The 16,729-nt window shown below is 42.8% G+C and overlaps 1 protein-coding gene across 4 annotated transcripts in view; it reads right to left on the bottom strand.

Annotated features, from left to right (window-relative positions):
* The window catches only part of CFAP96 (cilia and flagella associated protein 96), a 31,183-nt gene that overhangs the window by 4,512 nt on the left and 9,942 nt on the right, over positions 1-16,729 (bottom strand). For all 4 annotated transcript variants that reach the window (XM_077279617.1, XM_077279616.1, XM_077279615.1 and 1 more), the window contains exons 4-6: positions 14,581-14,718; positions 14,431-14,506; positions 12,049-12,228 (exon numbers count right to left, since the gene is read on the bottom strand). In XM_077279617.1, the coding sequence (XP_077135732.1) occupies positions 12,049-12,228; positions 14,431-14,506; positions 14,581-14,718 (394 nt within the window). The remainder of the gene's footprint in view (positions 1-12,048; positions 12,229-14,430; positions 14,507-14,580; positions 14,719-16,729) is intronic.

Genomic DNA, 16,729 nt, shown 5'->3' with positions numbered 1-16,729 from the left:
CCAGTGCTGTATATCCCCCCACGGCTGTATGTGCCCCCAAGTGATGAGTATATTCCCCAGTGCTGCATTTACCCCAAAAGTACTGTATATCCCCCAAGTACTGTATATCCCCCCACCTGTGATACATATAGCCCCCAGTGATGTATGTGACCGCACCAGTGATGTATATTCCCCCCCCCAGGGACATATATACCCCCAGTGCTGTCTGTGCTTCCTAGTAATGTATATAGCCCCTCTGATGTCTGTTCTCCCCGGTGATGAATATGTCCCAGCATCTCCTGTGATGTCTATGCCCCCCAGTCCTTCCTGTAATTTATATGACCACAGAGTCTCCTGTGATGCATATATAGCAGTCTTAATGTTTCCTATGTTATGAATGAACAGCAGTCCCAGCTTCTGTGATGTATATAAAGCAGTCCCAGCGTCTCCTGTGTGATGTATATACAGCAGTCCCAGCGTCTCCTGTGTGATGTACAGTACAGACCAAAAGTTTGGACAAACCTCATTTAAAGATTTTTCTATATTTTCATGACTATGAAAATTGTACATTCACACTGAAGGCATCAAAACTCTGAATTAACACATGTGGAATTATATACTTAACAAAAAAGTGTGAAACAACTGAAATTATGTCTTATATTCTAGGTTCTTCAAAGTAGCCACCTTTTGCTTTGATGACTGCTTTGCACACTCTTGGCATTCTCTTGATGAGCTTCAATAGGTAGTCACCGGGAATGGTTTTCATTTCACAGGTGTGCCCTGTCAGGTTTAATAAGTGGGATTTCTTGCCTTATAAATGGGGTTGGGACCATCAGTTGTGTTGTGCAGAAGTCTGGTGGATACACAGCTGATAGTCCTACTGAATAGACTGTTAGAATTTATATTATGGCAAGAAAAAAGCAGCTAAGAAAAACGAGTGGCCATCATTAATTTAAGAGATGAATGTCAGTTAGTCTGAAAAATTGGGAAAACTTTGAAAGTGTCCCCAAGTGCAGTGGCAAAAACCATCAAGCGCTACAAAGAAACTGACTCACATGAAGACCGCCCCAGGAAAGGAAGACCAAGAGTCACCTCTGCTTCTGAGGATAAGTTTATGCAAGTCACCAGCCTCAGAAATCGCAGGATAACAGCAGCTCAGATTAGAGACCAGGTCAATGCCACACAGAGTTCTAGCAGCAGACACATCTCTACAACAACTGTTAAGAGGAGACTTTGTGCAGCAGGCCTTCATGGTAAAATAGGTGCTAGAAAACCACTGCTAAGGACAGGCAACAAGCAGAAGAGACTTGTTTGGGCTAAAGAACACAAGGAATGGACATTAGACCAGTGGAAATCTGCTTTTGGTCTGATGAGTCCAAATTTGAGATCTTTGGTTCCAACCACCGTGTCTTTGTGCGACGCAGAAAAGGTGAACGGATGGACTCTACATGCCTGGTTCCCACCGTGAAGCATGGAGGAGGAGGTGTGATGGTGTGGGGGTGCTTTGCTGGTGACATTGTGCATGGCTACCACAGCATCTTGCAGCGGCATGCTATTCCATCCGGTTTGCGTTTAGTTGGACCATCATTTATTTTTCAACAGGACAATGACCCCAAACACACAGGCTGTGTAAAGGCTATTTGACCAAGAAGGAGAGTGATGGGGTGCTACGCCAGATGACCTGGCCTCCACAGTCACCAGACCTGAACCCAATCGAGATGGTTTGGGGTGAGCTGGACCGCAGAGTGAAGGCAATAGGGCCAACAAGTGCTAAGCATCTCTGGGAACTCCTTCAAAATTGTTGGAAGACCATTCCCGGTGACTACCTCTTGAAGCTCATCAAGAGAATGCCAAGAGTGTGCAAAGCAGTCATCAAAGCAAAAGGTGGCTACTTTGAAGAACCTAGAATATAAGACATAATTTCAGTTGTCTCACACTTTTTTGTTAAGTATATAATTCCACATGTGTTAATTCATAGTTTTGATGCCTTCAGTGTGAATGTACAATTTTCATAGTTATGAAAATACAGAAAAATCTTTAAATGAGAAGGTGTGTCCAAACCTTTGGTCTGTACTGTATACAGCAGTCCCAGCGTCTTGTGTGATGTATATACAGCAGTCCCAGCGTCTCCTGTGATGTATATACAGCAGTACCCGTGTCTCCTATGTGATGTATATACAGCTATCTGAGCGTCCTCTATGTGATATAGATACAGCAATCTCAGCGTCTCCTGTGATGTATATAGAGCAGTCCCAGCATCTCCTATGTGGTGTATATACAGCTGTCTCAGCGTCTCCTATGTGATGTACATACAGTAGTCCCAGCGTCAATTATGTGATGCATATGATTTGCATAACTTATTATGACAAAAAGTTGACTGCTCTCCTGGCCGACATAAACCTGGAAAAGCAGCTGTGAGAAGCAACATAAAATCAGTATCACCTAGCATCACAGCTGCACCAAAGAGAAGCAGCTCCAGCCATCACATTAAGGGTGAATTTCCGTAATTGTTTGACTAAATATATCGGGGTAATTTTCAAGGTGATGATTTTTGTGTGGCCCCCGAATGATGGTAGAAATTGCCAATTGGCCCCCAGCTGGAAAAAGGTTCCCAACCCCTGGCTTACACTGTCTGTACAGTGTAAATTATTAGGAATTCAAACTATGATGGTCCAGGAAAGGTCGATAGTTGAATCATTGCATTTTTGTCTACACTAGGTGCACAGGCAATGTACTGTCAGTCACTGATCGATGGAAAGTGTGCAGACTATGTAAAATGTGGATGTGTAATGAAAATCCCATAGATCGGCTAGATTTATATATAAAAATGATGTGCGTTTGTTGATACCGGCTGACTTATGTAGTTCTAGCACTTACACCATATGTCATGAAGTGACAAGGGACTGTGGGCACTTACCCGATCACTCGAATTAGGGGTGCCCTAGGATATGCCTGTCTCCCGGTCTCATACCTTGCTATGCTTCTGTCTTACCCTATCTGTTCCCATCCCCACACAGGGAGGTGTGAGGCCGAAGTGTATAGACAAACACTTACCAGACTTACGGGGTAAACAGACAGAGAAAAAAAGAAAACTACAATCATACAAATACACTGAGACAGTGACCGGCATTATTGTGAATGGCCGGTATGTGTCGCAGAGGTCCTCTGCGCTGTAGGACTGGAATGTTTTTCTGAGACCTGTAGTTCCAAGAGCTTTGTTTAGTTTATGAGGGCTAGGCTTGCAGGTTAGCCAGAGAGCTGGGTGGGTTTGGTTAACCACCTACCTACCATCAATGGGTGTGTCTCATCTACTATATAATTGTCTAAGGGGTACTTCCGTCTTTCTGTCTGTCCTTCTGTCTGTCTGTCTGCAAATTCCGTCACGGAAATCCCACGTCGCTGATTGGTCTCGCCAGCTGCTTGTGATGGCTGCCACGACCAATCAGCGACGGGCAAAGCCCGGCCGAGAATTAGTCCCTCCCTACTCCCGTCCAGTCAGTATCCGGCGCCCGCTCCATACTCCCCTCCAGTCAGCGCTCACACAGGGTTAATGACAGTGTTAACGGACCGCGTTATGCCGCGGGTAACGCACTCCGTTAACGCTGCTATTAACCCTGTGTGACCAACTTTTTACTATTGATGCTGCTTATGCAGCGTCAATAGTAAAAAGATCTAATGTTAAAAATAAAAAACCTGCTATTCTCACCTTCCGTCGTCCGCCGAGGCACGCGCGGCTGCCGCCAGCTTCCGCTCCCAGAGATGCATTGCGAAATTACCCAGAAGACTTAGCGGTCTCACGAGACCGCTACGTCATCTGGGTAATTTCGCAATGCATCCTGGGAACGGAAGCTGACAGCAGCCGCACGCGCATCGACAGAGCTTCGCTGGACGCCGGAGGGTGAGTATATAACTATTTTTATTTTAATAATTTTTTTTAACAGGGATATGGTGCCCACACTGCTAAATACTACGTGGGCTGTGTTATATACTGCGTGGGCTGCGTTATATACTACATGGCTGCTATATACTACGTGGGCTGCGTTATATACTACATGGCTGCTATATACTACGTGGGCTGCCTTATATACTACATGGCTGCTATATACTACGTGGGCAGTGTTATATACTACGTGGGCAGTGTTATATACTACGTGGACTGCGTTATATACTACATGGCTGCTATATACTACGTGGGCAGTGTTATATACTATGTGGGCTGTGTTATATACTGCGTGGGCTGCGTTATATACTACATGGCTGCTATATACTACATGGGCAGTGTTATATACTATGTGGGCAATGTTATATACTGCGTGGGCTGTGTTATATACTGTGTGGGCTGTTATATACTACGTGGGCTGTGTTATATTCTGCGTGGCTGCTATATACTACGTGGGCAGTGTTCTATACTACGTGGGCAATGTTATATACTGTTTGGGCTGTGTTACATACTGCGTGGCCTGTATTAACGCATCGGGTATTCTACAATGTGTCGTGTCCTGTGCTATATACCATGTGGCTGCTATCTACTGTACATACATACATACATACATATTCTAGAATACCTGATGCGTTAGAATCGGGCCACCATCTAGTGGGATATAATGAGACTGTTGTTTGGTCACATGGTCTCTGTGTTGGAAGGTCCTGGAAGAGGACAGGTTTCCTGGAAAGCACATGGAGGAGGACATTTGCCTGCAGAGTCCGTGACGGCTATCTGAGTTGAGAAAAGCTACCGTCCTTCTGAGGGTCTGGAACTGACTGTTTGGAGCTTGTCGAGCAAGTCATAGTACGGGTCATTGATCCCAGGAAGTCAGTGTGTGGAGCGGAGCTCCTGGAAGATAACCTCAGACGAGGGGGTTGTAAGAAAGGCAGACAGGTGTAGCTGCTATTGGAACAGACCATGGTCATAACATGTTTCATTGATGTAATGAAATAGACTACTTTATGTGGTTTATGCTGTGTCTGAATACACTGCATGGACTGTTTAAGTAGAAAAATCGTTCCTGTGTGCCCTAATCCCGCTGCCAAGTGAGTGTTCCCCAACACATTCAGTGAGCGCTATCTCACAACACTCTCAAAACAACAGATTGGGAAACGGGAAGAATAGGAAGGAAGAAACCAAATGGAAGAGGATAAGGATAAACATGCAAACCAACTCTACTAGTGATGAGCGAGTATACTCGTTTCTCGAGATTTCCCAAGCATACTCGGGTAGTCTCTGAGTATTTCAGCATGCTCGGAGATTTAGTTTGCAGTACAGACCAAAAGTTTGGACACACTTTCTCATTTAAAGATTTTTCTGTATTTTCATGACTGTGAAATTTGTACATTCACACTGAAGGCGTCAATACTATGAATTAACACATGTGGAATTATATACTTAACAAAAAAGTGTGAAACAACTGAAATTATGTCTTATATTCTAGGTTCTTCAAAATAGCCACCTTTTGCTTTGATGACTGCTTTGCACACTCTTGGCATTCTCTTGATGGGCTTCAAGAGGTAGTCACCGGGAATGGTCTTCCAACAATCTTGAAGGAGTTCCCAGAGATGCTTAGCACTTGTTGGCCCTTTTGCCTTCACTCTGCGGTCCAACTCACCCCAAACCATCTCGATTGTGTTCAGGTCTGGTGACTGTGGAGGCCAGGTCATCTGGCGTAGCACGCCATCACTCTCCTTCTTGGTCAAATAGCCCTTACACAGCCTGCAGGTAGGTTTGGGGTCATTGTCCTGTTGAAAAATAAATGATGGTCCAACTAAACGCAAACCGGATGGAATAGCATGCTGCTGCAAGATGCTGTGGTAGCCATGCACAATGTCACCAGCAAAGCACCCCCACACCATCACACCTCCTCCTCCTCTATGCTTCACGGTGGGAACCAGGCATGTAGAGTCCATCCATTCACCTTTTCTTCGTCGCACAAAGACACGGTGGTTGGAACCAAAGATCTCAAATTTGGACTCATCAGACCAAAGCACAGATTTCCACTGGTCTAATGTCCATTCCTTGTGTTCTTTAGCCCAAACAAGTCTCTTCTGCTTGTTCCCTGTCCTTAGTGGTTTCCTAGCAGCTATTTTACCATGAAGGCCTGCTGCATAAAGTCTCCTCTTAACAGTTGTTGTAGAGATGTGTCTGCTGCTAGAACTCTGTGTGGCATTGACCTGGTCTCTAATCTGAGCTGCTGTTAACCTGCGATTTCTGAGGCTGGTGACTCGCCTAAATTTATCCTCAGAAGCAGAGGTGACTCTTGGTCTTCCTTTCCTGGGGCGGTCCTCATGTGAGCCAGTTTCTTTGTAGCGCTTGATAGTTTTTGCCACTGCACTTGGGGACACTTTCAAAGTTTTCCCAATTTTTCGGACTAACTGACCTTCATCTCTTAAAGTAATGATGGCCACTCGTTTTTCTTAGCTGCTTTTTTCTTGCCATAATACAAATTCTAACAGTCTATTCAGTAGGACTATCAGCTGTGTATCCACCAGACTTCTGCACAACACAACTGATGGTCCCAACCCCATTTATAAGGCAAGAAATCCCACTTATTAAACCTGAGAGGGCACACCTGTGAAGTGAAAGATATTCCCGGTGACTACCTCTTTAAGCCAATCAAGAGAATGCCAAGAGTGTGTAAAGCAGTCATCAAGCAAGGTGGCTACTTTGAAGAACCTAGAATATAAGACATAATTTCAGTTGTCTCACACTTTTTTGTTAAGTATATAATTCCACATGTGTTAATTCATAGTTTTGATGCCTTCAGTGTGAATGTACAATTTTCGTAGTCATGAAAATACAGAAAAATCTTTAAATGAGAAGCTGTGTCCAAACTTTTGGTTTGTACTGTATGTCCCCGCAGCTGCATGATTTGCGGCTGCTAGACAGCTTAAATACATGTAGTGATTGCCTGTTTGTTAAGCAACCCCCACATGTATTCAGCCTGTCTAGCAGCCGCAAATCATGCAGCTGCATTGAGATAAACTAAATCTCCAAGCACGCCAAAATACTCGGAGACCACCAGAGCATGCTCGGGAAATCTCGAGTAATGAGTATAGTCGCTCATCACTAAACTCTACGCATCAATCTTTGGAAAAACTCTCTAACTGCCTACTCCAAACACTAAACTCTCTCCTGGTAGCGATCACTGGCAAGGTCAGAAGCAAGGAGGAGGGTTCTTATAACTACTTTGAGTAACTAACTCAGAACAGCTGATAAAACCCAAGACAGAGAACTCCAGTAGTACAGCTAAGCAGTTTAACCCTTGCAGCACCAGAGCAAAGAAAGCCAGAACTTGTAATAGGACAGTGACGCCGTTCTAACTACCGTAGGTGTATGTGTCACCAGATGCTGCAGTTGCCCAATCCCACTCTGTTGCGGTATCCCTGTGACACCATAACAATATTTTATGGCTTTGACGTCCGACAGCTATAGCTGGCCATAAATGTCAAAGACTGTCAGTTCTAGGTATATATCTGGATGTGAGTGTGCGCTGTTATAACAACTAGCTGCAAAAGAATATTTATTATTATAAACCAGAATAAAAGCAACACTTAGAAACTGAATGAAAATAATAAAGTTTCAGAAAGTTATCTGTTACACACACTGCGAACCGATACAGTTGAGTCTCATAGAAACAGAATTGTGTTTTGGGAAAAGTTAATATCTAAAGTCAATGTAATGTTTATTTGTTGCATTAGTATTGAAGAGATATGTAGCATTGCCGCCATTTATTTGGTATTCGGAAACAGCAGATATACAGTAGTTAGTCAACACATTATACATTTATAATGTATATATACATTTGTGTAAATCACGTACCTAGGTATTGTTTTTGGTTAGGCAAAAGTGGTCCACATTCTTTGGGAACCATCAGCTATAAATTGCTTTAAAAGGAAATTTTCACTATATTATTTCTGCCGAAAGCCCCAGGCAGCATAAATCAGAGAATCGGGTATGTTTACTAGAAAAGAGTTTGCTGAGCCGGACAGGGACCACAGAGAGAGATGAGATGAGTCTGATATCTGACCTCTCCCCGCAGTGCTCAAAATGATTGACAGGTCTTAATTTTAGCGGATGGGTCCTTTAAATATTTTCTCTGAAATGTCGGAACATTTCAAAGAACAACATACCTGGCTGCAATGGTGTAAGCTAGGCTCTGATGCATACTTCCCATGGTTTGGACAGCATGAATGAAGTGATAAATTCCCTTTAAGACGTTTGCAGACTACAGGGTCTTATAAACCAAGATGAGTTTTTTAAAAGTTTAGTTGCCCTTTAAATAAGACAACAGAAATAGGATGATAGGTTTTCGTTAACCGCTTCACGACATTTTACGTAAGTTTACGTTATGGTCAGGATTGGCTTCCAGGAAAATGACGTAAACTTACATCATGGTGATCATGTAGACACAGGAGCTGTGCCCGCGCTATGGCTGCTGGGAGCTCGACTTAATTGATAGCTGAGCCCCTGCTGTCACAGCCAGGAGTGGTGCCCGCATCACCCAGAAATATTTATCCACTAAATACCACGATCGGTGAGACACTGATCGGCATCACTGCGTTGTCGTAGCAGGCTACTGATTGTTGCCATGGAAACCCGAGGTCATCATGACGGCCTCTGGGTCTGTCAGCTATGGTGGCCTGTGTAGACCATGCCAGAAGCATGGCCTGAAAGGTGTTCTGTCAGAGTCACACCGACAGCTAATTGCAATGCATCAATCAGAGTAATAGAAGTTAACATCCCATAGAGGGACTAAATAATAAAGTAAACAAATTTTGTAAAAATATTTTGAAAAAAATCATAAAATAAAGAACAAAAAAAGAAAAAAAGTTACACCAATAAATAGGTACCATATATTTATGTAAAAAAAAATTAGGCAGGCTCTCAAATCTAAATGCCCCCTCTCTTCTGAGCCCCAGTGTGCCTAAACCACATTTAGTATCCACATGTTTGGCATTTCTGTAGTGACGAGAGCCCGCCTAATTTACAGGTGTGTGTCTCCAGAAGCATGAGCTGGGCATAATGTACTGGGCACTACAATGGCAGATTTGTAATTTTCACTCCGCAACATCCACTGCTTCTTGTTTCTGGAAAACACCCATGGAGTCAAAATCATCTCAATACACCTGCAGATAAATTCCCAGAGGGGTGTAATTTCCAAAATGGGCTCACATGAGGTGGGATTCTGCTCTTCTAGCGCTTAGGGGCTCTGTATATGGAGTCCACAAACTATTCTAGGAAAACCTGCTCTCCATGAGTCGAATAGCGTTCCATCCCCCCCAAGTCTCACCATGTGGCTAAGCGGTACTGTACAGCCACTTATGGGGTATTGCCACATTCAGCAGGAATTGTTTGTTTTGGCGCCATTTTACCCATTTTCTTTTGTGAAAATATAAAATTTTGGGCTGAAACAACATTGTTGTGGAAAAATGTATTATTTTTTTCTTTACTGCACACCTGTGGTGTCAATATGATTGCTGCACTTATAGGGGGTTCTTCTGTTCTGGCACCTCAGAGGCTCTTCCAGTGGGTCATGGCACTCACAAACCATAAAGGCAAAATCTGCACTAAATTATGCTGCTTCAGCTTTGCACTGTGCCTGAAAAGTAGTTTTTGACCACACATGGGGTATTGACATACTCAAAGGAAATTGTGTAACAAATTGTAATGTTCATTAGTTCTGATTATCCGTTTTGAAAATTAAAAATGTGGGGCCAAAGCAACATTTTAGTGGAAAAACATGGTAATTTTCCATTTACTCAGCTAATTGTTATACAATTCTGTGAATTGCCAGTGGGTTAAAAATGCTCACTACACCCCAAGATGAATAGCTCAAGAGGTGTCATTTCCAAAATGGGGTCAGTTGTGGGAGTTTCTGCTGTCTTGGCATGTTAGGGGCTATTCAAATGTGACATGGCATCTGCAATCTAATCCAGCCAAATTTGAGCTCCAGAATTCAGTTGGCGCTCCTTCCCTTCTGAGCCCTGCCGTGCACCGAAACAGTAGTTTTCCACCACTTATGGGATAAAGTGTTCAGTCCATTTTCTCTTGTTGGTCTTGTGAAAATTAAAAATTTGGGGCTAAAGCAACATTTTTGTGGGGAAAATGTGATTTTTTTCATGGCTCAAAGTTTTAAAATTCTGAGAAGCACCTGTGGATTCAAGGTGCTCACCACACCTCTAGATAAATTCCTTGAGGGGTCTAGTTTCCAAAATGGGATCACTTGTGGGAGGTTTCCACTGTTTAGCTACATCAGGGGCTCTGCAAACATGACATGGCATCCACTATTTATTCCAGCCAATTTTGCGATCCAAAAATCAAATGGCGTTCCCTCTCCTCTGAGACCTGCTGTGCGCCCAAAAGTAGTTTGTCTCCACATAATAGGTACAACGTACTCAGGAGAAATTGTTCAGTCCATTTCCTTGTGTTACTCTTGAGTAAATTTTGAGGGGTGAAGTTTTTAAGATGTCACTTTTGGGTATTTTCTGTCACACAGGCTCTTCAAAGTCACATCAAATATGAGTGGTCCGATGCAGTCCAGAAAGAAATAAGTGAAAAACTTAAAGACATAAATAAAAACAAGAAACAGTCCCTCGTTCACCAATTTATTAGTAGAACTGGTCCCACAAAGCATTGAGGTAGTCCACTTTCCCTGAATCTAGCTCTGGCAACTGTAAAGTCCCTGCTATTCACAGGCCCGGGTACTGACTACAATGCTCATCATTGTCGTCGGGACTTGCTGACTGCATAATGAGCCAGCGACACTGATGAGTGTTGTAGTCAGTACCCGGCACCTGTGAATAGCAGGAACTTTACAGTCGCCGGAGACAAATTCGGGGAAAGTGGACTATATTGGTGCTTTGTGGGAACATTTCTACTAAAACTGGTGAACGAGGGACTGTCTCTTGTTTTATTTCTGTCTTTATGTTTTTCAGGTATCTGCTTTACCTTGCCTGGTTATCACAAATAAGAGGGACCCAATGTTACTTTTTAAAATTATTTAGTTAATAAGTTAAATAAGGCTAAACACCCTTTAGTGCCACATGAAAGGCACAAAGGGGTGCAAGTTTATTATTTGTAGGGGGCTTATGACATTATGTATCTATAGGATATCTATATATTCTATCTAATCTCTTTATTCTGACGGTTCGGTTCTGTCTGTAAATTTAGTCTACTTGATTGATGAAATTTCGAGTTTCCTTTGAGGTTGGGGGGCATACGCATGGTCCGTGTGCTGTCCGTTTTCTTTCTCGCACTCATAGACTTGCATTGGGGAGTCTTGTCCGTTATACGCAGTCAATCACAGCATGCCGCAATTTTCTCCTCAGTTCGATTATAGCTGAGGGAAAACTTGCAGAGGAGTACTGACTCATTTAATAACATTGGTGAGAGTGTAATGCAATTTTTTTTTCCGCATTGCACTCAGCGTTTTTATGCACAAATGGGAATGAGGCCTTACACTGACAGAAGCCCCTGAGACGCTGATCGGAAGAGAGAAGGAGCCTCCTCCCTCTCCCAGCCTCCTAAAAGTTATGATCGATATTGATTGCGGCATTTAGAGGGTTAAATAGCCGCGGGTGGTCCAAGCGCCGCTCGTGGCTGTGAGAGTCGAGGCTCGTCTATCACGTAGACCAAGCTCCCGATGGCGATCACACTGGCACAGTTCCTGTGTTACACACAATCACCATGACGTACCTATACGTCATTGGTCGAGAACCCCTATCCGACCGTGACTTATTGGTAAGTCAAATGTCCTGAAGGGGGTAAAGAAAACATGTGCATACACCCGAAGGACAAAATGATCTTTCCTTTCATGCAGCTTTATCCTCCTAGGCCATGTGTTCACATTCAGTACTTGGTCAGTTTTTTACCTCAGTATTTGTAAGCCAAAACCAGGAGTGGAACAATTAGAGAAAAAGTATAATAGAAACACGTCACCACTTCTGTATTATCACCCACTCCTGGTTTTGGCTTACAGATACTGAGGTAAAATACTGACCAAAACTCACCAATTGCACATGGCCATAATATGGCATTTCCAATATAACAGGGTTATTATCACACATTTTACCTACCTCCTTACCAGGTGAACTTGGCTTAAATGGCTTCACATTAACCTTCATCTCTTTCTTACTCTTCAGCGGTGGTAAAGGTTTGTCAGTCCGGTAGGGATTTATGTCAAAATATTCCTTTGGATAAAGGTTTAGCCTGAAAGCACCACCTTTAAGTTTCGATTTGTGCCATTCCATTTCTTTCTGTGATGAAAACACACAATACGTGCTGAGCAGATGTTACAAGATGGCACCTTATTTTTAGATCTGACACAATAATATATGATCTTTTATATCTGGAGGCAATGGGGAGACGAGGATTCAATAAAAACAGATACTAAAGGAAAGTGCAGGAGAACTCAATATCCTTCATGATGGTGGTTACTTTCACTCCTTAGAGGATGTCATATTTTTGTGCCACAGTTTGACTCTCTCTTTATGACGAGGGAAAGTAGAATTGGGCAAATTCTGTTCCCGCCAGTGTCTGACAATGGCTTATTTCTGTCTCCTTATAGAAAACACACATGCTCGGCTCAGGCGAGCGTGCACGTGTAAGGCGAATGTGAGAGGAATAGCTGTGGGCTGAACATGTATCGGAAGCTTATGGCTAGTGACACACACAAGATGGCTAACTCCAACTTACCCAGTGACTAGACTTAGCATGCACTATTATTGAATGAGGTCCTGTAAATGACAGCAGCGACATTTCAGCAGATCAGGCTTATTGAAGTCATTCTCCCCAAATATTTGCCAGTGATGCACATTAGGCTGGCAACAGACCCCATTAATAATGGATCTGGTTAATCTGATATGTATGCACAGGGTAAGGTGTTGGCCTCATGTGAAGGGCCCTGTAGCCTGAAGTCTCCAGTCTTTTTACTAAGTCTTTATTATCTCCAGTATATTGCACAGCAAAGCTGAAATGAGAGATCACCCTGAGACACCAAGAACAATGTGAGGGTTGGCACTGCGGGAGAAGCGTCTTCAATACGCCCACAGCGCGTCTATATTTCTACCTTCACCTGTTCCTTTTTCATCCTTCTGCATCGGGTGAATGTATGTCATTGCACTGCACTGATCATAGAGTGACCAGACCGATCACCCGCAGGTAGTAAAACATAAGCTCTATTGTGCTGACATCTAGTGGGCGATATGAAAACTGCAGTATTTTAGAATTTTTTTATTTTATTTTTTTTTTTTTGGGGGGGGGGGGGTTATAATTACTTTTGCTATAAGGCATAATGCAGACAGCTGCTCTAATGGTCCATTCTAGAGTCACTCTGGCCCGAGTTTTATGTTGAACCTATCAACACCAATGATAGGCATTTCAGTTGCTCAGTTACTACCCTCCACCATGACTATATTGATGGTCGGTTGCAGCGACCCGGAGGCCATTATAGTTAGAAACATGGATCTATTTACTGTATTTTTGGAAAATGTTACAGGGGACATTCCCAGACTCTGCACCACCAGTGCTCCCTTCAATGTTTCACTAAGGGCCTCTGCAGGACTTGTTGTCACTATCATATTAATGTTACAAGGGGGCGTGGCTCACAGGCTAATAATGCAGAGCAGCCTAAAGACACGCCTATAGAGAATCCGGTGAGCCACGCCCACTTGGTAAAGACCATAAAACGCAGCTCCAAATAAAAAGGCCCATATCTCTTCAACTCAACAGCAGATATAAAAATAAAATACTAAGGGGAGCAGCGTGAACAAAATAAGAGCAAGAACTATGTACTGTACTGCTGACCTGGGGACAGTGCAGGTTCTCACATTGAATACTTAGTGAGTTATTTTTCCAATGTGGATTTTCGCTGCTCAGAAAACACAGCATCCTGCAGCTCCAGCAAACTGAATGGGATTCATACATATTTCATGTCCGCTGACCTGAAAACTGACTGGTGAACTCTGCAACATGTCAGTTACCGAAAATGTGGGTTTTATTTTCAGGTTTTTCACACTTCTTGAATGAGATGAGAAAATGTACAGATAATAAAACCTACAGGCATTTTTATTGCATTATAGCAATGGAACGGCAGTAAAAATGCATTTAATGCACACATGACATTATCGATAAAGTCTGATCACAGCTACAGATAGGCCAGAAATATTTGGACAGTGACAAATTTTGACATTCTAGCTGTTTGCCAAAACATATTCAAGATACAGTTACCATGCCTTATGTTGTAACGTTTACAGCAATATTGGAATTCAATGACGCGTCGTGTGCGGATATGTTCATATATTGGCCACATAGTGTATTTGTGCACTTACACGTTAATACTAAAGGTGAGCTCACCCCCTTTTTATGCTCTTTTACACGGTCACTATCTGTAGAATTGGATCTCAAGATTATAGAAAAACAGATAAACATCAGATGAATAAGTGTCAAATTTGAGTTACCTTCACGAGCTCTTTAGAGATGTCATAATTGTCGGAGGAATAAGTATAGACTTTGCCAATGGTGAGGTTTGGATATCTGTGAAGAAGAAACCAGTCAGTACTAAGGCTACAGAGACCAGGTATGGACACTGCACGGTCACAGGACATTACCCAAATCCTGTGCCCTGCTTGGGAGGGTTTGTGTAGAAGTTTTTTCCTGGTGCAGTATAAGCTTTTCTTGGTTTAACTTCGGCACTGAAGGCTGAAATTGGGCCACTAAGAGTCCCATAAAAGCTGCCAGCTCCAGACCTGAAATATGCAACAAGAAAATAAATTAGAGTGGTAATCACATATAGCTGGTCCTTACAAAGGTTACCGGTAGGAGCCTGTCTGACACCAGTGGCAACGACCATGTTATCGTCTATAGTTACAATTCAGAATAAATTCTAGCGAGGGCCACAGAATCCGGAGCCATGAACACATCTCAGGCCCTGCAGTAGGATGCAGTGTAAGGCCGGGGTCACACTTGTGAGTGTGATGTGAGAAACTCGCGCGAGTCTCTCGCATCAATACCCGGCACTGAGGACCGGAGCATTATGTACTTCTATGCAACCGCACGCTCCCGTCCCGAGTGCCGGGTATTGATGCGCGAGTTTCTCTCATCCCACTCACAAGTGTGACCCCGGCCCATTACTGTTTTTCATAGCGTTACATTAAAGTCTTTTTCAGATGGAGCTATTCTGATATCTATCTGAAAAAGCACTCAGAAAATGCTCAAAAGAATGAACATCTGCATTTCTATATAGAAACCAGTTGCTGTTCATATGTTCAGGCTTTTGAACGTTTTTTAACTTCTTCAGATTTCAAAAGTCGCCGACCAGCTGAAAGAAGTAACATGACCATTCTTCATGCATTTTACGCTCAGAAAATGCTCTGTACTTTACAATAGAAGTTAAGGGGAAAGCTCAAAATACGCCTGGTAGACGCCGCCAGGGTGTCTTTGTGATCATTTTCCCAGCGTTTTTGCCTCAGTCAGTGGTTTCTTCGCTGGTGAATGGAGAGAAAATGATTGGAAGACAACATTAAAAACAACCCAAAAAGGATGGAAAAAAGGTTAAAAAAAATGCCACAACTGGTTTAAAATTAAGAAGGTAGCACTCGAAAAACTACCAAAAAGATGCAAAAAAAGCTTTTGGACAAAATACATTTGTGCTCAAAAGTTTACATACCCCGCCAGAATTTTTGCTTTCTTGGCCTTTTTTCAGAGAATATGAATGATAACAGCAAAACTTTTTCTCCGCTCATGGTTGGTGGTGGGTGAAGCCATTTATTGTCAAACTATTGTGTTTTCTCTTTTTAAACCATAATGAAAACCCAAAACATCCAAATGACCCTGATCAAAAGTTCACATACCCTGGTGATTTTGCCCTGATAACATGCACAGAAGTTCACACAAATGTGTTTGAATGGCTACTAAAGATAACATCCTCACCTGTGACCTGTTTGCTTGTAATCACAGTGTCTGCATAAAAACTGAGTGAGTTTCTGGGATCCAGACAGACTCTTGCATCTTTCATCCAGCCACTGATGTTTCTGGATTGTGAGTAGTGATGAGCGAATATACTCGTTACTTGAGATTTTCCGAGCATGCTCTGGTGTCCTCCGAGTATTTTTTAGTGCTCGGAGATTTAGTTTTTATTGCCGCAGCTGAATGATTTACATCTGTTAGCCAGCATAAGTACATGTGGGGATTCTCTAGCAACCAGGCAACCCCCACATGTACTTATGCTGGCTAACAGATGTAAATCATTCAGCTGCGGCAATAAAAACTAAATTTCCGAGCACTAAAAAATACTCGGAGGACACCCGAGCGTGCTCGGGAAATCTCGAGTAACGAGTATATTCGCTCATCACTAATTGTGAGTCATGGGGAAAGCAAAATAATTGTCAACGGATCTACGGGAAAAGGTAGTTGAACTGTATAAAACAGGAAAGGGATACAAAAAGATATCCAAGGAATTGATAATACCAGTCAGCAGCATTCAAACTGTGATTAACAAATGGAAAATCAGGGGCTCTGTAAAAACAAAACCACGGTCAGGTCAGCACAGAGACAAGCCTCAAAACTTCTGGAACAAGGTAATTTGGAGTGATGAGATCAAAACTGAAGTTTTTGGCCACAACCGTAAACGATACATTTGGAGAGAGGTCAACAAGGCCTATGATGAAAGGATCACCATTACTACTGTACAGTACGGAGGTGGATCACTGATGTTTTGGGGATGTGTGAGCTACAAAAGCACAAGAAACTTGGTCAAAA

The sequence above is a fragment of the Ranitomeya variabilis genome, chromosome 1 (genome assembly GCF_051348905.1).
Source record: "Ranitomeya variabilis isolate aRanVar5 chromosome 1, aRanVar5.hap1, whole genome shotgun sequence".
Taxonomy (NCBI): Eukaryota; Metazoa; Chordata; class Amphibia; order Anura; family Dendrobatidae; genus Ranitomeya; species Ranitomeya variabilis.
This window is presented reverse-complemented; position numbering and strand designations above follow the sequence as displayed.